The following is a 17,332-nucleotide window of genomic DNA, read 5'->3' as shown; positions in this document are numbered from 1 at the left end:
ATCCCACAGCTGGGTAAACCATGGCAACATTAACAGAGGCAGCTCTGATCTCCTTCGCCCCTCTGCAGGGAACCCAGCATCTCTACTACTGGAGAAGCCCTGTCATGGCCAGTGGCCACTCGCCGCATGTAAGAGCCCGTACGGGACTCAGCACTCAGGACAGGGTGCTGCTATGGTGCTTGTTAGTCACGACAGCACGATGACAGTCCCAGCAAATGTTCAGTGAGCACCTACCGCGTGCCAGCTGCCACGCTAAACTCTCCACGCTCATTAGCTCGCTTTGTCCTCTCGGCAAGTCCTGAGGGAGGGCGGCAGAGTCCCAGCGATTATGTAACCGGCTATGAGTGGCAGAGCTGGGCATGACCCTCGGGCTGCCGGACTCGAAGCCCCTGCTTTTAAGCCCCTTATCGCCCTGGTGCTGTCACCTCACTGATAATCTGTGTTTACAGATGACCAAGCTGAGGCTCCAAGAGGTCGCTGAGCTCACATAACTCATGCGTGGTGGGGCCAGGATTCCAACTGGGCTCCCCCTGACCGCACGGCCTGCCTCCCTACAGCACATTTGGGGGGTCGGGGGCGGGGGAGGCCCGTCTTCTGCTCTGTGCTGGATTCCTCCTCACAGAACGCCGTGCCTCCTCAGAGCACGGTGAAGTCGGACCAGGCGAGGCCAAGGGGCGACTCCCTCGGGAACTCGCGCGGCCAGAAGCAGCTGCGAAGGTTCCTGCTGTCCCTGCCGGGACAGGGACTCTCTACCTGTGTATTCGGGGAAGCAGATGGTTAGCGGGGACTTCCTGATCTTCTCTTCAAATATGTCCTTCTTGTTCAGAAACAGGATGACGGACGTGTCTGTGAACCATTTGTTGTTGCAGATGCTGTCGAACAGCTTCAAGGACTCGTGCATGCGGTTCTGCAACAGAGCGGAGAGGCAGGTGAGGCTGGCAGTGCCCGGGCCTGACTCCCCGCGGCCACTGACACAGCACACCAAGCAAAGGAGGGGACCGCCGTGGCCGACCGTGCCACCAAGGGACGGAGACAGGAGGACCCGCAGGACAAATGGGACACGCTCCTTACTTCATTCCACACGCAGGCAGGCTGGGGCAGAGCAGGGCGGGCAGGGCGGGGAATGCTGCCCACCTCCCCAACCCCTGCGGAGGGCCACCCTGGGACAGGGCAGCGAAGTCCCCCGGAGGGGCTCCGGCTCACAGAGAGGACATGCACCATGCACGCAGGGGACGGGGGCAGCACCACCATCCAACACGTCTAAACGGAACCACGGGCCATGCAGAGTTCTCTATCGGGGTCTCATTCGGTTTCACCAGCGGGGGTGGGAGGGTGCTCGCATTCCTTTGGGAAACATTAACCGAGGACGAAGAGATCCTCGAATTAATCCTGAGTTGGAAGCAGACACCAGGGGGACAGCGTCTGGGGGGTGATCTTGCTGTGGCCTTGGTGCAGGTGGGGGATGGGGTTGGTTGGCTGGGCCGCGGCTGGGCCGGCGGCGGCTCTGGGTGAGTTGTTGGGGCTGGTTTCTCAGTAGAGTGGCCAGAAGAACCCCAAGAAGAAACCCAGCAAAACAGATTAATACAGAAAGGAAGATAAAAACCCAGAACACAGGAGGAAAAGAGAGAAGAAAAAACTGAAATATTGGTTCCACAAGTCTTGGGTCCAGAGAGTCAAGGCCAGCCCCTCCTGAGGCCCCCATGCAGGCTGGCGGAGGCCACGGTCGCCCGGGACCAAGAACGAGGACGGCGAGGGTGGGGAGGCGGGAGTGGGCGGGGCAGGCAGTCACAGCAAGTCACCCGGCGGGGCCCTGACAACCTGGTGCTTTCAACTCTTAACTGATGGTTTCAGTTGGAGGGAGGCACTTCATACCTGCCCAGCTTGGAGCGTCTCTCAGAATCTGCGCATGGTTTTGGCCTTGGTTTGGCAAGTTAAGGCCCTGCAGGCGGTGATGACGATAGTGGCGTGGAGAAGCGGTGGCAGGCCGAGGCCCGGGGCCGCTGGAGCCACTGGCCTGGGGTATGAGGACAGGATGAAACCCTTGGGCTGCTGGGGCGCAGTGGGTGTGGCGGCTCGCGGGGGGGTGGGTGGGTCGGGTGGGGGGCAGCCCCAAGTCCCCGGGCCCCTGGCCAGGCTCCAGGAGCCGTCTGCAGACCACTCTGTCCCGGCAGGCCCCGCTCCTGCCCCAGGACAGGAGGGACGTGCGGGCTGAACACAGGAAGTCTGAGGACCAAGGACCGGTCAGCCAGGGTCCAGCTTCTGCCTCCCGAGGGTGGAGTGTCCATGTCCCACAGCTTGTCCTTTCTCCACACGCTTGGATGGAGCAGCCCGACCACAGCGGTCTCCCGAGCACAAAGTCCTGAGTGCAGCGGGCCTCATTGCCGTCCATGAGGCTGCTCGACCACCGTGGTCATCTTACGAAGGAGGAAGGGAGAGGCTGCCCACGCTCACCCAGTGGCAAGGGCAGGGCCAGGCTCTGGCTCCCCAGCCGCCCAAAGCTGCCGAGTCCTGGACACACAGACGTTTGCTTAGTTCTCCAGCCATGGTATTGTTTGCGCCTTTGTGAGCGGTTGTCATGTCGTGAAGCCCATTCCTGGAGGGCCGCTGCTTTTCCCGGGAGGCACAGGCAGCCTGCTTTGGGGTGGAAAGGGCTCCAGGAAAAGCCCGTTCCTGGCCTTGGCTTCCCCAAGGTCCTGTGCTTCAGCCCTTGTGCAAAAGGGCAGGGGAAATGGGGCAGGAAGAGAGGGGAGAGAAGGCGGAAGAGGGACAGTGAAGTCAAGAAGAGAAGGAGGTGGAGGGGCCTGGGGGGAGAGCTCCCCAGAAGCTGTGCTCCACTCAGTAGCAGGGCTGGTGAGGGGCTCCCAGAGGTGTGGCCGGGCTGTACAGGGTGGACAGACTGGGACGGCTACGCGAGCACAAGTCCTGGCACCCAACAAGGCCCGTGTTCACTGGTGACGCGAGGGCCAAGGAGCTCGAGGCCCCGTGGCTGCCAGACCCACAGATGTCCCTTCGCTTCCACCTGGAGCTCCAGACATGAGTGAGCGGCCCTGCCCCACGGCTGTGGAGCCTGTGACTTGGGTTTAAGCTGCGTGCAGGCCCGGGAGGGCAGGTCATAGGCGAGAGGCGAATTCAGGGAGAGTGGCCCTCCTGCCCTCCCGCTCTCTGCTCTCTTTGCAACCTGTGGCTGGGCTAGCATCGCGTTCACTGCCCAGCCCTGCTCTTGCTCCCAGGCTTTGGAGGGAGAAAAGATGAGCCAAGTGGAGCCCAGACCATGTGGGGGGATGCCACTGCACGGTGAACAGCTGCTTCAAAAGCACAGAGTCAACCAGCAGAACAGTGAGAGATGTGCCAGGGCCGTCCCTGTGCAGGGGTGCATGGTGGGGGGCAGTCAGTGAATCCGGGTCCAAGCATGGCCCAATGTGCGCATCTACCCACCGCCCGGCTCCAGGGATCCGAGACGCCACAGCCTGCCGAGGCCACTGAGAGGGACAGCGTTACCAGAAGGAGCTCCCGGCCAAGGCCCAGGAACCTCGCCCCTGGACAAGGCAGGGCTTAGGGGGTTTTGCCGGGACTCAACTCAGCGGTTCAGCTGGCCCCAAAAGTGGAAGGGCAAGGAAGACAAACCAGCATGGGGTTCGCCCCCGCCCCCGCCGGCGGCTCACGTCCCAGTCTGCCAAAAGCCTCGTCCATGTGCCAGTCCCTCCCCATGGTGTGGCACCCCCAGCCTGCAGCCCATCTGATGCTCACAGAAGCCCTGTGGGACCAGTGGGCCGGGACTGAGGCGGAGACAGACCCAGAGAGACCGCCTTGCTCAGGGCCTGCCATGACAACGCATTGCTTCAAGCTCTCGGCGCTGACTGTGAGAGGCTGGGGGCCCAGGGTCTGTGCGTGCTTCCCACAGAAGGGGCTGACCCCATAGCCAGGAGCCCATGACCCCCCGAGGTGCCCTGGGCTCTTCTCCAGGGACCCCGTGGGTGCATCACGCCAACACCCAGCTTCCCTTGCAGGCTGTATAGATGGGCCCACTGCTCAGTGGATGCCCCTCACACATAGGGACGCTCGCCAGTGACGGTACAACCACCAGCTCCACGGTTCCAAGCATTTCACGCGCGTTCTCTCATTCCATTGCCAATGGCCCCACGACGAAAGTACTATCGGTACCCCACTTTGACAGATAATAGTAACCGAAGCAAGGAGGGAGCCCCCGGAATTTGGCAGCAAACCAGAAGTAGGCTCAGAGAAAGGCCGTACCTCCCTTTGAAGCCAGCCTGGCCATCCTCCTCTGAGGAGGGGCCCGTGCCCCGCTGCCCACACCGCCCCCCCAACCAGCTGCACGCAGTTCCTCTGGCCATAGCCCGGCCAGCACTCAGGGCGGGTTGTCAGGCCTAAGATTGGCTATTTCTGTCTTACATACAAGTCTTGCTTGACTGCACCTTGATTTCTTTTAGGATTGGCTTAATTCCATTCTGGCCCGATGGCCTCCGGGCTTCTGCTGTGATTACCGAAGAGGCACTAACCACCCGCGGTGGCCTCTCCTGCAACCGCATCACGGGGCGTCTGCCTGGCCGTCGCCACAGAGGGAGCGGGCACGGCCCCCCAACAGCCGAACCCCAGCCAGCACAGCTGGCCCCGCCCTGGAGCCACCGGGGCCACTGAGGCCGAGTCTCCCCGTCCCGCCACGGGCCGGGCGGGCCCGGGGCCACTCACCGTGGTCTCGTCTTCATGGAGCACCTGGTCGTAGCCGCTGAGCGCGACGCAGAAGATAATGGCTGTGACGTCCTCAAAGCAGTGGATCCACTTCTTGCGTTCAGATCGCTGGCCCCCGACGTCGAACAGCCTGGCGGGGGAGACAGGGAAGCTGTGAGTGGTGGGTGTGGGGATGCCTGGTCAAGCCCCTAGCCTCCCAGGGAGCCCCGTGGCAGGTGCTGACGGGCGAACTGCTGCCGTCTGGACCAGCTCTGGGATGTGCTCACATGCCAGGGCTCAGAGACCTGCCCTTGCATCTCGAGAATTTTTCAAAGGGGGGGTGCCTCAGCTGGCCCACAGTAAACGCTTCTGTGAGGCCCTCCTCTCAGGGCAGCATGCATAGCCTGTTCCTGGCCTTCCGTGTGTCTGGTCATGTCTGTGCTTTGGGCAAACTCCAAACCGGCCAGGGGGGTGTCAGGTAGGCAGGGATCGGCACCTGTTACAGAGAGGGAAAGGGAGGCACCAAGGGGTGAAGGGCCCGTGGTCCTGGCGAGGGCTGGTATGGTAGAGCGAGGGTCTGACCTGGATCTCTCTGCAGACAGAGCCTCACCTCTGCTCCATGCCACCCCTCCCCGGCAGATGGCTGCCTGCCTCTCCCCACTAGACACCACCCGCCAGGAAACACGAGGGCTGTGGGAGGAGACTGTGGGCAGGTACGACCACGTCCTGGAGGTAAGAGGTCAGTCTCCCACCCTGAGCAAAGACCCACAGCCTCCCAGGCCCGGGCTCTGACCCAGTGTGCATGGGGACCCCAGGCCCTCTCGACAGAGGAGAACCGCTGCAGGCAGAAGCCAGTAAGCTCAGGGCAAGGAAGTAGGTTGAGTTCCTGTCCTGCCACCACCTCCCTTGGGTCCTGCTTCTGCATCTGAAATACAGGGGCATGGCCCCCTCGTCTCTGTGGCCCCTCCAAAATGCTGATTGTCACGATTTGCCCGCTGCGCAGCCCCGAGCCCAGGTCCCCTCCCTGTGACCAGAGGTGTGGGTTGGAGACACTGAGGAGACCAGAAGGCGAGAGACACCTTGTGGGGCCACTCAGCCACTGCTGTACTCCCCAGGTTCAGGGGAGGCTTTGTGTCCAGTGCTGCCTGCTGGGTCCAGGGCCCCCGGGGCAGAACTCGAGCCCCCTCAGTCTGTGTGAGAGCAGGCCAGGGCGAGGGAGGTGGTGTGGGATCCAGCCCTCCTAGGCGCGACAGGGGGCCACAAAACAGGGCCTTACACTGTGGTCCCTGACCTCCTGGCTCTCCTCCTGTGCCACGGACACCCAGAAACCACGTCTGGAAGGTAGGCGGGAGCAGGACAGGGACTCTGAGGCCTCAGGACAGGAAGGTTATCCCAGGTGGGGACACAGCTCTCTAAGAAGGCCTGAGAAGTCCAGCTTCCTGCCTCAGGCTTCTGTTCTCAGGTGCTCTGAGCTCCCAGACTTGAGTTGTGTTCGGTGCTTGGGGACAGCTTTGCTCCTCCCAGGCCTCGGTTTCCCCACATGTACCTAGAGATGGTGGGTCAGCTAGTCTCTAAGCCCCTTCCAGCTCTGAGATTACCTGGGTCCTTGGGGTCTCACAGACACTGCTGGGCTTATCCATCCTCATTCCCTCCCCTCCCACAACGAGGCCTTCAAGGGGTCACCTGGGGGATTCACCCTCCTTCTCCTCCTTCTCCTCAGAGGACTCCCTCCTTTGTCCACTCAAATCCTCCCTGTTTCTTGGGAGACCCATTCCAGGTTGCTTCATCCAGGAAGCCTCCCTGGTCGTCCTGGCCCCTGAACTTGGAGGAAAACAGACACACAGACAGGTCCCTTCTTACATCTAACTGCCTGTCCCAACTGGAAAGTTCCCCAAGGCAGACGAGACGAGACGAGGCCGAGAGGCCGGTGTCTCCCAACTGTCACAGTGCCCTCACCAGGGTTCCGGAGGCTCCCCGGGCCTCACCTGAAGTGGAGGTTCTTGAATGTGAAGTGGGTTTCTACGATGCCAGTGGTTTTGACCCTGGTTCGGAGGATATCCTGCTCGGTGGGCTGGTAGTCGGCGGCCCCGATCCGATCCAGGCTGTCCAGGTAGCTGGGGAGGGCAACACACAGGGGCCCTGAACAAGCCAGCCCAGCCCTGGGCAGCGCCCCCTGGGGGCCGGCCGTGGAAGTGACGGCACCCCCCCCCACCCCGTGCTGGGGGCAGAGAGTGGGAGGTGCCACTGAGGAGCAGCTTCTGTCCTGCCCTCACATTCTCAATGAGCCTCCAGCTCAGACCAAGGGCTGCGTGCACAGTTCCAGGGGCGGTGCATTTAGAGAAGAACATGAGACTAACACGTTTGTAATGCTGTTGTGCCAATAGCAGCGGCCCATAGTTAACATTTGACTCTTCGCTTGTGTGACCATGTTTCATCCTTAGTGGCCCTGAGTTATATGTACTGTTTTGTAGATTAGAAAACTGAGGGTCAACAAAGATAAGGCTTTGCCCAGCTGTGAGCCGGGGCTCGAACCTAGACATCTGGTCCACCCCTTAACAGTACTCTTGAGTGCCTCCAGGAGGCCTCTGGGCATCTGCCCACCTTTCTGGACTTGCTGAGAGTTACCAGGGCGTCTGCCCCATCTTCCCGTCTGATGCCCTTGGAAAAGAGGTCAGAGGTGACACAGCCAGGCAGGGGCTCGGACCCACATCTTTGGCACCAGTGCTCTCTTTTCACATCACCGCTGGCTCTGGAGACAGACCATGTCTTTGCACTTGACCCATCCAGGCCAAGCACCTGGAAGGGCTTTGGGGGTCTGTATGGGTTAGACTTGAACCTGAAGTGGGGGTGGGATCTGGAAAACCAGGAAGGAGGGCGGTGGGCCAGGCCTGAAGGAGGATTCAGTGACCCACAGGGCTGGCTGGGCCACCTACCCCTTGTGCTAGGGGAGAACTACACACAGTGCACAGGAAAGGAGCTCCGAGGGTCCAAGCCACAGGACAATGTGGGGGCCCAGGATGCGTGTGGAGCGGCTGCCCGTCATTAGCACTAGCCCTGGGGCACGTGGGGCTTGGTTTCTCAGCTTAAGGATGTTCATGGGGCTGGAGGGGGGCGTCTTCACCAATGAGGGTTTCCACTGGTAAACCAATAATCCAGGCCCACCTCAAATCCTTGCGAGGGTCTTCCCTAGAGAAATACAACTGAATGAGGGATTCCCAGGGGTAGGAGGTGTAAGCTTGAAGTCACATTGTTAGAAAAGGGACCCTGCTAGGATTGGAGCCTGGTGTGCCTGACTCCAGATACCGTGCTCTTAAACAGGCCTCCAGGCCTGCTCTCCTCTGTGGCAGGAGGGGAGCAGAGGCTGCAGAGCAGACCTGGGAGCGCTGGCTGCCTCAGCGTCTCCTGGCCAGGCCCCTGGGAGCATCTGGGCTCTGGGCTCCACCTGGAGGAGGCCCTCCCAGCCCTTCCCAATCCTCCTAACCCCTCTGGGTGTGACCCCTCGCACCCTCTCTCTCTGCTTAGGAGCTCTGCTGGTTTTGAAATGACCCTTGTTCTGTTGTCTCCAGCTGGACACCAGAGCTGGGGAGCCTCTGGTCTTCCCCCCTGCCCCTGCACCATCCCAGCCAGGGAAACCTCCTTTAGACAGAAAATCTGGCCCTCTGTCTCTCTGTGCTGGCTGAGCCTCACGCAGGGACGTGGCCGAGGGAGGGAAGGGTGAGCAAGTGGGAAGAGCGCCCACTGGATGTGCCCCCTCCCTGTCGTCCCGGCTGCTGGGATGAGGCAGTGAGCACGGCCAATACCATCCCTACCTCCCCAGAGCCTAGTTGGTGTGTGTGTGTGCATGCGCGTGTGAGACAATTAACAGTAAGTAGGATCTAAAACATGTCAGAAGGATGCAGGTAGTTGGTAAGGAGGCAGCCCGAGGAGGGTTGCTGTTGGACAGAGGGGGGCTGGGGAAGGCAGGAGGACACTGGAGTGGAGACTGAGGGGAGCTGAGCCTCTCCCCTTGCAGGGTCAGAGGCCATCCTGTGGGTCTGTGGCAGGGGGAGGGAGCTGTGGGACTGGAGTGCGGTGATGGAGGCAAGGGTGGGGCACGGCTTGTAGGCACTTGGGCGCCCACATTGAGTGAGCTTCTGGAAGGTTCTGATGTAGAGTGTGGGAACAAGGACTCTGCTGCTGTAAGGAGAGCAGATCATCGGGAGGGAGGAGTAGGGACACCTGTTGGGAGGTTGCCGGTCCCTGCAGGTGAGAGGCCACGGCAGGTCGGCAGGTCGCACCGCAGCAGCAGCTGTGCCGGGGCCTGGGGCAGGCGGGATGTGGGAGGCAGAGCCCATTAGAGCTGCCTCCTCGTGGTATAACAGAGCTGCTCTTAGTGGGAGGAAGAGCGGGGGCAGGGCAGGTTTGGGGACGGGTGGGAGCTGGGAGTCAGGTGGCACGTGTAAATTTGAGATGTGCTGAGGCGTCTGAATGGACACAGAGGAGGCAGAACTCAGGAGGGAGGGCTGGGTTGGCCCCAGACGGGTGAAAGTTGTCTGGGCGTGTGAGGAACTGAGGGCGACGAGGCTGGAGCAGCTCACCCAGGCCCTCAGCGCGGACTGGAAGAGGTTCAAGGGCTCCAGGGAGGGCAGAGGCAGGAAGTGGGGAGGGGGGGTGTGTGGGAGTGCTGCAAGGAGGGGGTCGAGAGCCTGAGCGGTCTCAGCCGGGTGCATGAACAAAGCCTGATGGGTGGGCTCCAGAGAGAGGGCAGGAGAAAAAACAGTACTAACCAGACTATGGAACTAGTCTGTACAGCCCCTGCTTGGACGTGCTCTGGTTTATGGGCTCCTGGGGCTTGTTTCAGCATCATCCAGAGGGGCAAGGGGAGAGCCAGCCCTGTCCACAGAGGCCTGGATGCAGGGAGCTTGGCAGCACCGGCCACCACCCTGTCCTCTCAGGGCCCTGGTGTCTTCATCTGTCAAGTGAGGGGATCGGGCTGGGGGACCTGGTGAAGGGCTGTGGGCCTTTGGGAGTCACTCATACCATCCCCCTGGAACTGGGCCCAGAGACAGCCCCTATGGGGCTCCCTCTCTCTCTCTGTCAAATAAATCCACTGTTAACTGTGTCGTATATCGCACCCAGGATTCTGTCGGAAAAAGGGATCCGGCTGCTAAAACCATGACCGCAAAGCCACCATGGATCAGGAAGGGTTTAAGGCCCTTCCTTAACCTGACTGCTGTAGGTTCCTGCCCTCGCCTGCCCCAGGACCCTGTCCCAGAGACAAACACAGAGAGAAGGGGGTGGGTTTCCTCAGATGACTTGGTGGGGAGTTGACAAATATTGACTCAAGCTTCTTACTCAAAGTTATAAGGTAACCATCAGAACAACCACAAGTAATCCCCTAACTGGCAAGACACTGGTAGTGGAAGTGCGGCAGAGACATGGGGGGCGGGCAGGTGAGCTGAACTCCAATTCCATCCTGCAGGCCACTCAATACTATGGCAGGTGGGAGCGTCAGGTTTTCCTGGACAACACGGGGACAGAGAAATGGAAATAGTAGTTGGAGGGAAAAGGAGTTTACTATTAATTTTATATCTCTCTGCATTGTTAAAAAAATTTTTTTTGCAATGTATTCATGTTATAATTAAAAGGACAACACTTTGAGTGGAGAGCACAATTTGACGGCACGAGCAGAGTGGGGGAATGGGAAGGCCCTGGACTGGGGCCCAGCAGGGGCTCCGGGGGACGACCTGGGTCCGTGGGAAGCGTGATTTGAGTGTGCACCAGCAGCTGTGGGCACAAACCCCCGGGCTCACACCCTGCCCACCGAGGTGTCCCTGGGGGCTCATCAGGGCCCAGGGCCCGGCTCACGACCACCTGGGACTCCCAGGACCTCGCACTCACCCGGTAGACAGTCTGGGTGTGCAGAAGCGGGAAGATGCGCTCACCTTACTTGAGTGCCTAGCTCGGTAGCGGTCATTGTGGCCAACGGAAACGACTCAATGTCCATGAGCAAGTGCCGTTTTCTGGGCCCATGCCACCGCCCCACCGCCAGGGTGCGGGCCAGGGTTTCTCAGTCTCAGCACTACTGACGCTTTGGCCCAGAGATCCCTTGCTACGGAGGGCCGCCTTATGCCCTACAGGGTGTTCAGCCGCACCCCGGCCCTGCTCACTAGATGCCAGCAACACCACCCGAGTTGGGGAGACATTGCCAAATGTCTCCTGGGGCAGAGTGGTCCCGGCAGAGCAGCAGGGGTGAGGACGGCCGAGGCAGATCACTGGCGGAGCACACACTTCCTAAGGCCATGGGTTTAAGCCCAGAGGCTCCCACTGGCAACCTGGGCACAAGACTGCAACAGTGGGCTGTAGTCCCAACGTCTCCAGGACAGAAGACATGCCCCAGCCAGTGAGGGCCATTCCCAGAGCCGTGGAGCCCCCGATCTGGGGAACAACGGTGTGCAACTTGAAGTGACAAAGCTGCTGTCGCAGGAAGAGCCCCCACAGGCCACCTTCTCTACCTCTCCCGTTGTCCCCCTTTCAGCCCTCTCTGGCTTCCATCCAGCCTCTTCCCTTGCCTTCACTCCCCCTTCTCCCCTTCCCTTCTCTCCTTCCCTTCCCCATATTTAGTTATAACGCACTATCAAAGGATATGTTCAATTATTTCCTTATTCTTATTTAAAACATTCATTTTAAAGATAGAAGAATGGAAAGCTTGTTTTCTCTAAAATGAAACAAAAACGGCATCATGTCCATTATTTTCCGCCTATGTGGCTCTTGATTTGTACTTATGGTATCAGGGCTTCTCCAGAGGGAATAAGTTGTTAGACTGAAGACCCTCCTTCTGGAGTGCCAGGGCCCATCCAGGGCCCGGTGGGGGTGGGCCCTGCGCTCCGGGAGCTCTGCAGCTAGCGGTCTCTTGCGTGCTCTGCCTCCCGGGCTGTCCTCACCCAGGGGGCGGGAGATGCCCCTTCCCACTCCTTCCCGACACCTTTCCTGACACCCGTGGCAGAACACGGGAGTTCTGGCCTCAGCCCAGGAGCCCTCCCTGTGCGCCCGCCCCCTCCCCTTCCACGCCAGCCTCAGTGCCCTGCTCTGCCGCACCTCCCCAGCCCCGAGACACTCACTATTTGGCAGAATCGTTGAGCTGATACTCCCGAGACCTGTTGAAACATTCCTGGATTCCTGAGTCACCCCAGAGCCGCATCATGGCGGAAAGCAGTTCTGCGGAGAAGGGCTCGGTGTCCTCCATCCGACTCACCACGTCACACACCATCTTGGCGTCAGCCTGTGAGGGGAGAGGGGTGGCGGGTTTGAGGCTTCGGTGGGGTCAGAGCCCTGGCTGGGCACGGGCTAGGGCACCGGGACAACAGCTCAGCCCTCAGCCTGCTCAGGAGAAGCGGGCCACGAGACACAGTATGGACACAGTCTGGTCTCCTAGGCCCTGGGGGACGAGGGCCTTCAGGGCCTTCTGTCACAGCAATGTCCTACTGCAGCAGCATCAACCACGCCCCGTGCAGCCTGAGTGTCTCCAGGGGGCAGGAAGGGAGAGGACAGGACAGGGCCCTGTTCTCCACCCACCAGCTCAACCAGGGCAGCCCTGCTTTCATCTGTTTAGAAAACTGGGGTTTTGCAGAATATTTGTTTTTTGGGGGAAAAAAATCAATGTTCTTAACTAATGTAATTTCCTCTACTTCTTACCCAGGTGGAACAAAGTCCCTGGAATTGGACAAACCAGGGAGAGGGACATTCTGGTTACTTGAGAATTGCAGGGAGCTGAGGGACTGGGCCCCAGGGGACTGAGCCCCTTGGGGGAAGGGGCATGAAGAGGCTGGCTGTCCAGTCACGTCAATATTCAATGTCAAGAGCTTAGGCCCTTGGCTGGTCCAAAGTTAAAACTCAATTTTTTAAAAAGATATTATTTATTTGAAAGACAGAGAGAAAGAGAGAGAGAGTGTGAGTGGGAAGGGGCAGAGGGAGAGAGAGAGAAACTCAAGCAGACTCTGTGCTGAGCAAGGAGCCTGATGCAGGGCTCGATCTCACGACCCTGAGATCATGACCTGAGCTGAAATTAAGAGTCAGACCCTTAACTGACTGAGCCACCCAGGCGCCCCCAAAACTTAATTTTATTAATTTTTAGTTACTTATTTGCCATTGACTTGTGGCCTACTTCTCCCCGGGGGCCAGGGAGGCCCAGTTCTGGTTAAACGAGGGAAAGGTAGAAGGGTGAATAAAGAGATAGGGAGTTTGCCTTTCTCTGACTCTCTCCCCCTCCACTGTTGTCTGAGGGGCTGCAATTTGCCCAAGGCGTACCGTGGAGGCTGAGACTCTGTTGGTCTTGTGTAAACAGTACGGCGTAATGAACAGCTGTCTCCCCCCGCTCCCCTTCCTCTGGGATACCAAGCAGGGTCACTGTTTTCAGAGGCAATGGACCACGTCCCTTAACACCCAAACTGGGAAGGCAGGGGTCTCTGAAGACGCAGAGACTCTTGGAGCAGCCACAGGACCTCCCAGCACAGCACCGTGCGCACCAAGCACCTTACGGAGGGGCGGCGCCAGACTGCGTTAAGGGGCCTGGCTCTCCGCCCCTGCCTGAGTCCCTGCCCTTTGCCTCCTCTCTTTGCGGTTGCTGCCCCCTGGACGCAGAACAGTTCCTCTGTCCTTGACTGGGAGTGGCTGTGGGCCATGCTCTGGCCCATATAAGGATGTGGAAGCTCCCCAGCCAGCCCTTCTGAGGCCTCACATGGTCCCGCTTGTCCTGCTGGGCCTTCCCCATCATCATGAACACGCCCGCGCTCCCCTGTTCATCCAGCAGGTGGATGAGGGACGCACGGACCACAGCGTGTCACCCTGGGTCTGTGGTCCCCAGCTGAACTCCTGCCCCACAAAAAGAAATAACTGCTGCTGTAAGTGATCAAGTTAGGGGAGGTTTCTTAGTACCGTTGCGGCCGTAACTAACTAGCACTGTGTAACTAGCCCTATTTTACAGGTCAGGAAACAGGGCCAGACAGAAGAAGGCACTCATCTATGCCCACAGGTGGGAAGTGCCAGAGCTGGGACTCGACACCAGGAGGCTCCCACCCCCAGACCGGTCTCTGGGGATAAGCCACAAGTGCCGAGAGCGGCTGCCGACCAGCGCCTGTGATGGCCCACAGTGCCTGACGCAGGGCCCACACCAAGGGTGACAGGCATTACCAGGGGGTCTCCTGCAAAGCCCCAGTCATACTGGGGCGCCTGCCCCGCTTGCCGCAGAGGGCTCCTGCAGAGGGCCTGGCTCCCCAGCTTTGCCTCGGGGGGCACCCTGCTCCCAGGCGGGTGGCAGGCTGCGCGGTTTGGGAGTTAGTGCTCAGAACAGACAGGAGTCGATGGGCCCACAGCCGGGTTTCCTCACTTCCCAGGGAGATGTTCCGAGACGCATGTGCCTGGCTTCCAGAGGATCCCAGGGTCCCGAGCCCTGGCTGCCCCAAGCCCCAATCCCTGCCCCCTGCCCTGCATGACATCCACTCTCCCTTGGTTTCCCTCTCTTCCCTGTGTCACTTCCCCTGTCCCTTGGTGCTTCCTGAAATGACCTCCCCAATAAACTCCTTGTCTCAGGTCAACTTTTTGAGGAACCCAAACCAGGACAACGAGGTGCCCGTGTGAGCCCCAGCCCTGGGCAAGCCCTACCTGCTGAGTCTTCACACGTTTCTCCTGTGACAGGGCCTGCCTCAGGTCGCTCTCCTGACCCCACCACGTGGCCCCTCTGCACAATGCCCCAGAGGGCCCTGAAGAATGTCTGCCTCATGGCCGCTGCTTGCCCCAGGGGGACACCCAGCAGCTGGGCAAGAGGTGTGGCTGGGAGTGCCAGGCAAGGAGCGGGGGTGGCTGCACACCGGCCCCTTCGTGTTCACAAGCGCACCGTCCCGTGGGACCCAGTCCCGCTTCCAGTGCAGGTCAGGGGCCTGGGGTGGGGGGCCAGGGAAGCTACGTATGGAAGCGGTGAGGTCGTTGGCGGGCATATGCCCCACTCTGGGCCAACTGTGTGCTTCCCTTGGGATCTTTCTGCCTGAGAGGATGTGCCCCCAGGGTCAGCAGTATCACCAAGGCCCGTGTCCTGGGCCAGCCCCTAAGAATGAAGCTACCAGAAAGAAGAAGGAAAGCGCCATGGTGTTCAGGCCGTGCATCCTCTCTGTGGCCTGGTCCCAGACGAGACACGGAACACTGGGAGAGGCAGGTCCGGGGAGTTGAGCGGGTGCAGGGCCGAGTGGGCCCCGCTGCATCCACCTGGGTTGGGCAGTTGGTGTTGGCATTCCAGGGACCCCTCCTCCGGCTGCCTTTCCCAGTTTCAGTGTGCATGGGCTGGAGCCCACGGGAGGGCCGAGCCCTTGCTGGGGCTTGCGAGTGGGGTGCCCAGACCTGCCATATCGCTGACCTCACGGGTCCCCTGGCGTCGGGTGTTCATCATTAGCTCACCACTCTCCCCTCAAGCCCTTCCAGCCCCCAGTCCTCTGAGCTAGAGGACACACAGACTACTTCACCCGAGTCGGGTGTTCCAGAAGTGAGGGGAATGGCTGGAAATCTGCACGTGTTCCTTGGGGTGGGAGAGACACAGAGGAAATGAGTTTTAGCCCCTGGGCACTCTGTGGCTGACAAAAGATTCCATACAAAAGGTAAGGGGGGGGGGCAAAGCCTTCTGTGGAGACTTTCCGGGATTGAGCTGTCCAGCTAGGGAGTTATTCACGTGTCAGAGGCTTGTCCACGGCAGAAGGTGCATGGGCGAGTTCTGGTGGCTGTCTACCTGGGGAAGGAAGCCACAACCAGCCTGGAGGCTGGCAGGCCTAGCCCACAATGCCAGCCAGCCTAGATCCAGCCCCCTCGGGGTCTTGTCCCAAAGATCCCAGCCATTGGATTCCTAAGTCACGCTCAGCTGACACGGAGGGCTGCCACCAAGACAGGCCAGCCTCCCAGGCGCTGACCAGGGCTGGAGAGGGGTTTCTGCAGCATCTGAGCCTCCCCTGGGGCACGGACCTGGACAGCTGGCCCCGGGGCCCAGGTGATGGGTGCCCTAGGCAGCAGTGAGTCAGGCAGGGTGGGTGAGCAGGGGGGCTGCCTCCACCTGGGGCTAAAAACAGGCCTATGAATCAGGGGCCTACATACTGACGCTGCTCCCGAGTGCCTGGGTGACCTCGGGAAACCTTGGTCTTCCTCAGCTCCCCACGTGCTTGCCGTCCGTCCTGTCCACGGCCTGCGGCAGTGAACCTGGCCAGAGCTTTCGCAACTTCCTCCTTGGGGCCCACCTTCCTGGTTTCTGTCAGATCTGTGAGAAGGGAGCCAGGGTGGGGGTGAGCGCGGAGATGCCCTCTGATCTGAGTGCCTTGGAGACGCACCGCGCCTCATGGCCAGGGGTGGTTTATAAACCAGGGCCACCCTCAACTCCTCTGTTTGTCTCCCTCCCCACCTGTGCCCTGGAATTCCAGCAGGATGCACTGCACAGCTTGGGGAAGGCTGGAGCAGCTGGCTTGCTGGGAATTCTCCAGGGGACAGACCAGGGGCTGGAGCTATCCTCCCAGTTTCCTCTCATGCCCAAGGTGTGGTGGTGCTGGGGGCCATGCCGGTGGCGGCCCCCCCCCCCCCCCCCGCAGCTGCCCTTGCTGTTTCTCCCCAGTCTCTCCCAGCTCAGTGTCTGGCACCACCCCTAGCCTAGCTGCTCAGACACACACTAGGCGTCACCCTTGGTTCTGCCGCTCCCCTTCCAAGTCGGGTGTCCTGCTGGTTTTTCCGTCGAAGCTGTTTTCAGTCAGACCACTTCTCCCCATCTTCTCACACACCTCCCCGGGGACAAGCCAGCACCATCTTTCTCCTGGCTGCCCTCAGTCCTCCTCCTGAGGCTTCTCCCCTCCCTTGCTTCTCTCTTGTCTGTTGCTCATGCAGCAGCCAGCAGGAGACTGCTAGTGTGACAGCAATTCTCTCCTTCTCCCTTAGAAAGAGAACTGAGCACGCTGACATCCAAATAAAAGACTGCAGTTCCTAACTTTGCTTGCTGCTAGGCGTGACCAAGTGACGAGTTCCACCCAATGAGAGGTCAACCAAAGTAGAATGCCCTTTTAAAAGGCAGGTTGCACCCTTTTCTCTCACTTCCTCGTTCCTGAAGCTGGAACTTGGATGTAATGGCTGGAGCTCTAGCAGCCGGGTATGAGGGGTCAGGCTTGGAAGGGAAGGAGGGACGTTGCCAGTTTGCTCTGGGGCACTGTGGAAGGTGCTAGGTGGACCCAGCCCTGTGGGTGCCAAGATTGACGAGCCATTAATAGAGCCAGAGGAGGACCTTGTCCCTTTGTCTGCCTGCCTTCAGGGACCCAGCGGAAGGTGCTCACACTGGGCCTGACCTTCCCATCCAGGTCTCCTCCTGGGCCAGTAGCAAGGATGCCTCCCCTCCCCCAATCCCAGTCCCTTGCCACTGAGATGCCTTCCATTCCATTTTCTGGTCCCAGAGCCCCAGCTTCCCTGAAGGAGAGCACTTCCTCTGACCTGGCCTGAGCACTCTGTCCCCTGGCTCCAGCAGTGGGCACATGGTCTGGGCCCCGCCAATCATCCCGCTGGCCTCAGTGAACAGTTTGGGATAGACGAAGAATCCGTATTTGCTAACTTAGACTACACGCAGCCCCAGGACATTTGCGGAAACTTTTAGGAAAGAGAC

General features: G+C 60.0%; 1 protein-coding gene across 4 annotated transcripts in view; it reads right to left on the bottom strand.

Moving 5' to 3' along the window:
• Positions 1 to 17,332, bottom strand: part of GNAO1 (G protein subunit alpha o1) — a 169,993-nt gene that overhangs the window by 13,925 nt on the left and 138,736 nt on the right. For 2 of the 4 annotated variants that reach the window (XR_004619000.1, XM_002912245.4), the window contains exons 4-7: positions 11,787 to 11,947; positions 6,672 to 6,800; positions 4,708 to 4,837; positions 754 to 907 (exon numbers count right to left, since the gene is read on the bottom strand). Coding sequence is in view for 3 of the 4 variants with exons in the window: in XM_002912245.4 (XP_002912291.1) it covers positions 754 to 907; positions 4,708 to 4,837; positions 6,672 to 6,800; positions 11,787 to 11,947 (574 nt within the window). In the remaining variant the exon portion in view is untranslated. The remainder of the gene's footprint in view (positions 1 to 753; positions 908 to 4,707; positions 4,838 to 6,671; positions 6,801 to 11,786; positions 11,948 to 17,332) is intronic. The other 2 variants (XM_011231771.3, XM_011230660.3) reach the window with 1 other exon arrangement.

This window comes from Ailuropoda melanoleuca, chromosome 12 (assembly GCF_002007445.2).
Source record: "Ailuropoda melanoleuca isolate Jingjing chromosome 12, ASM200744v2, whole genome shotgun sequence".
Lineage (NCBI taxonomy): Eukaryota > Metazoa > Chordata > Mammalia > Carnivora > Ursidae > Ailuropoda > Ailuropoda melanoleuca.
This window is presented reverse-complemented; position numbering and strand designations above follow the sequence as displayed.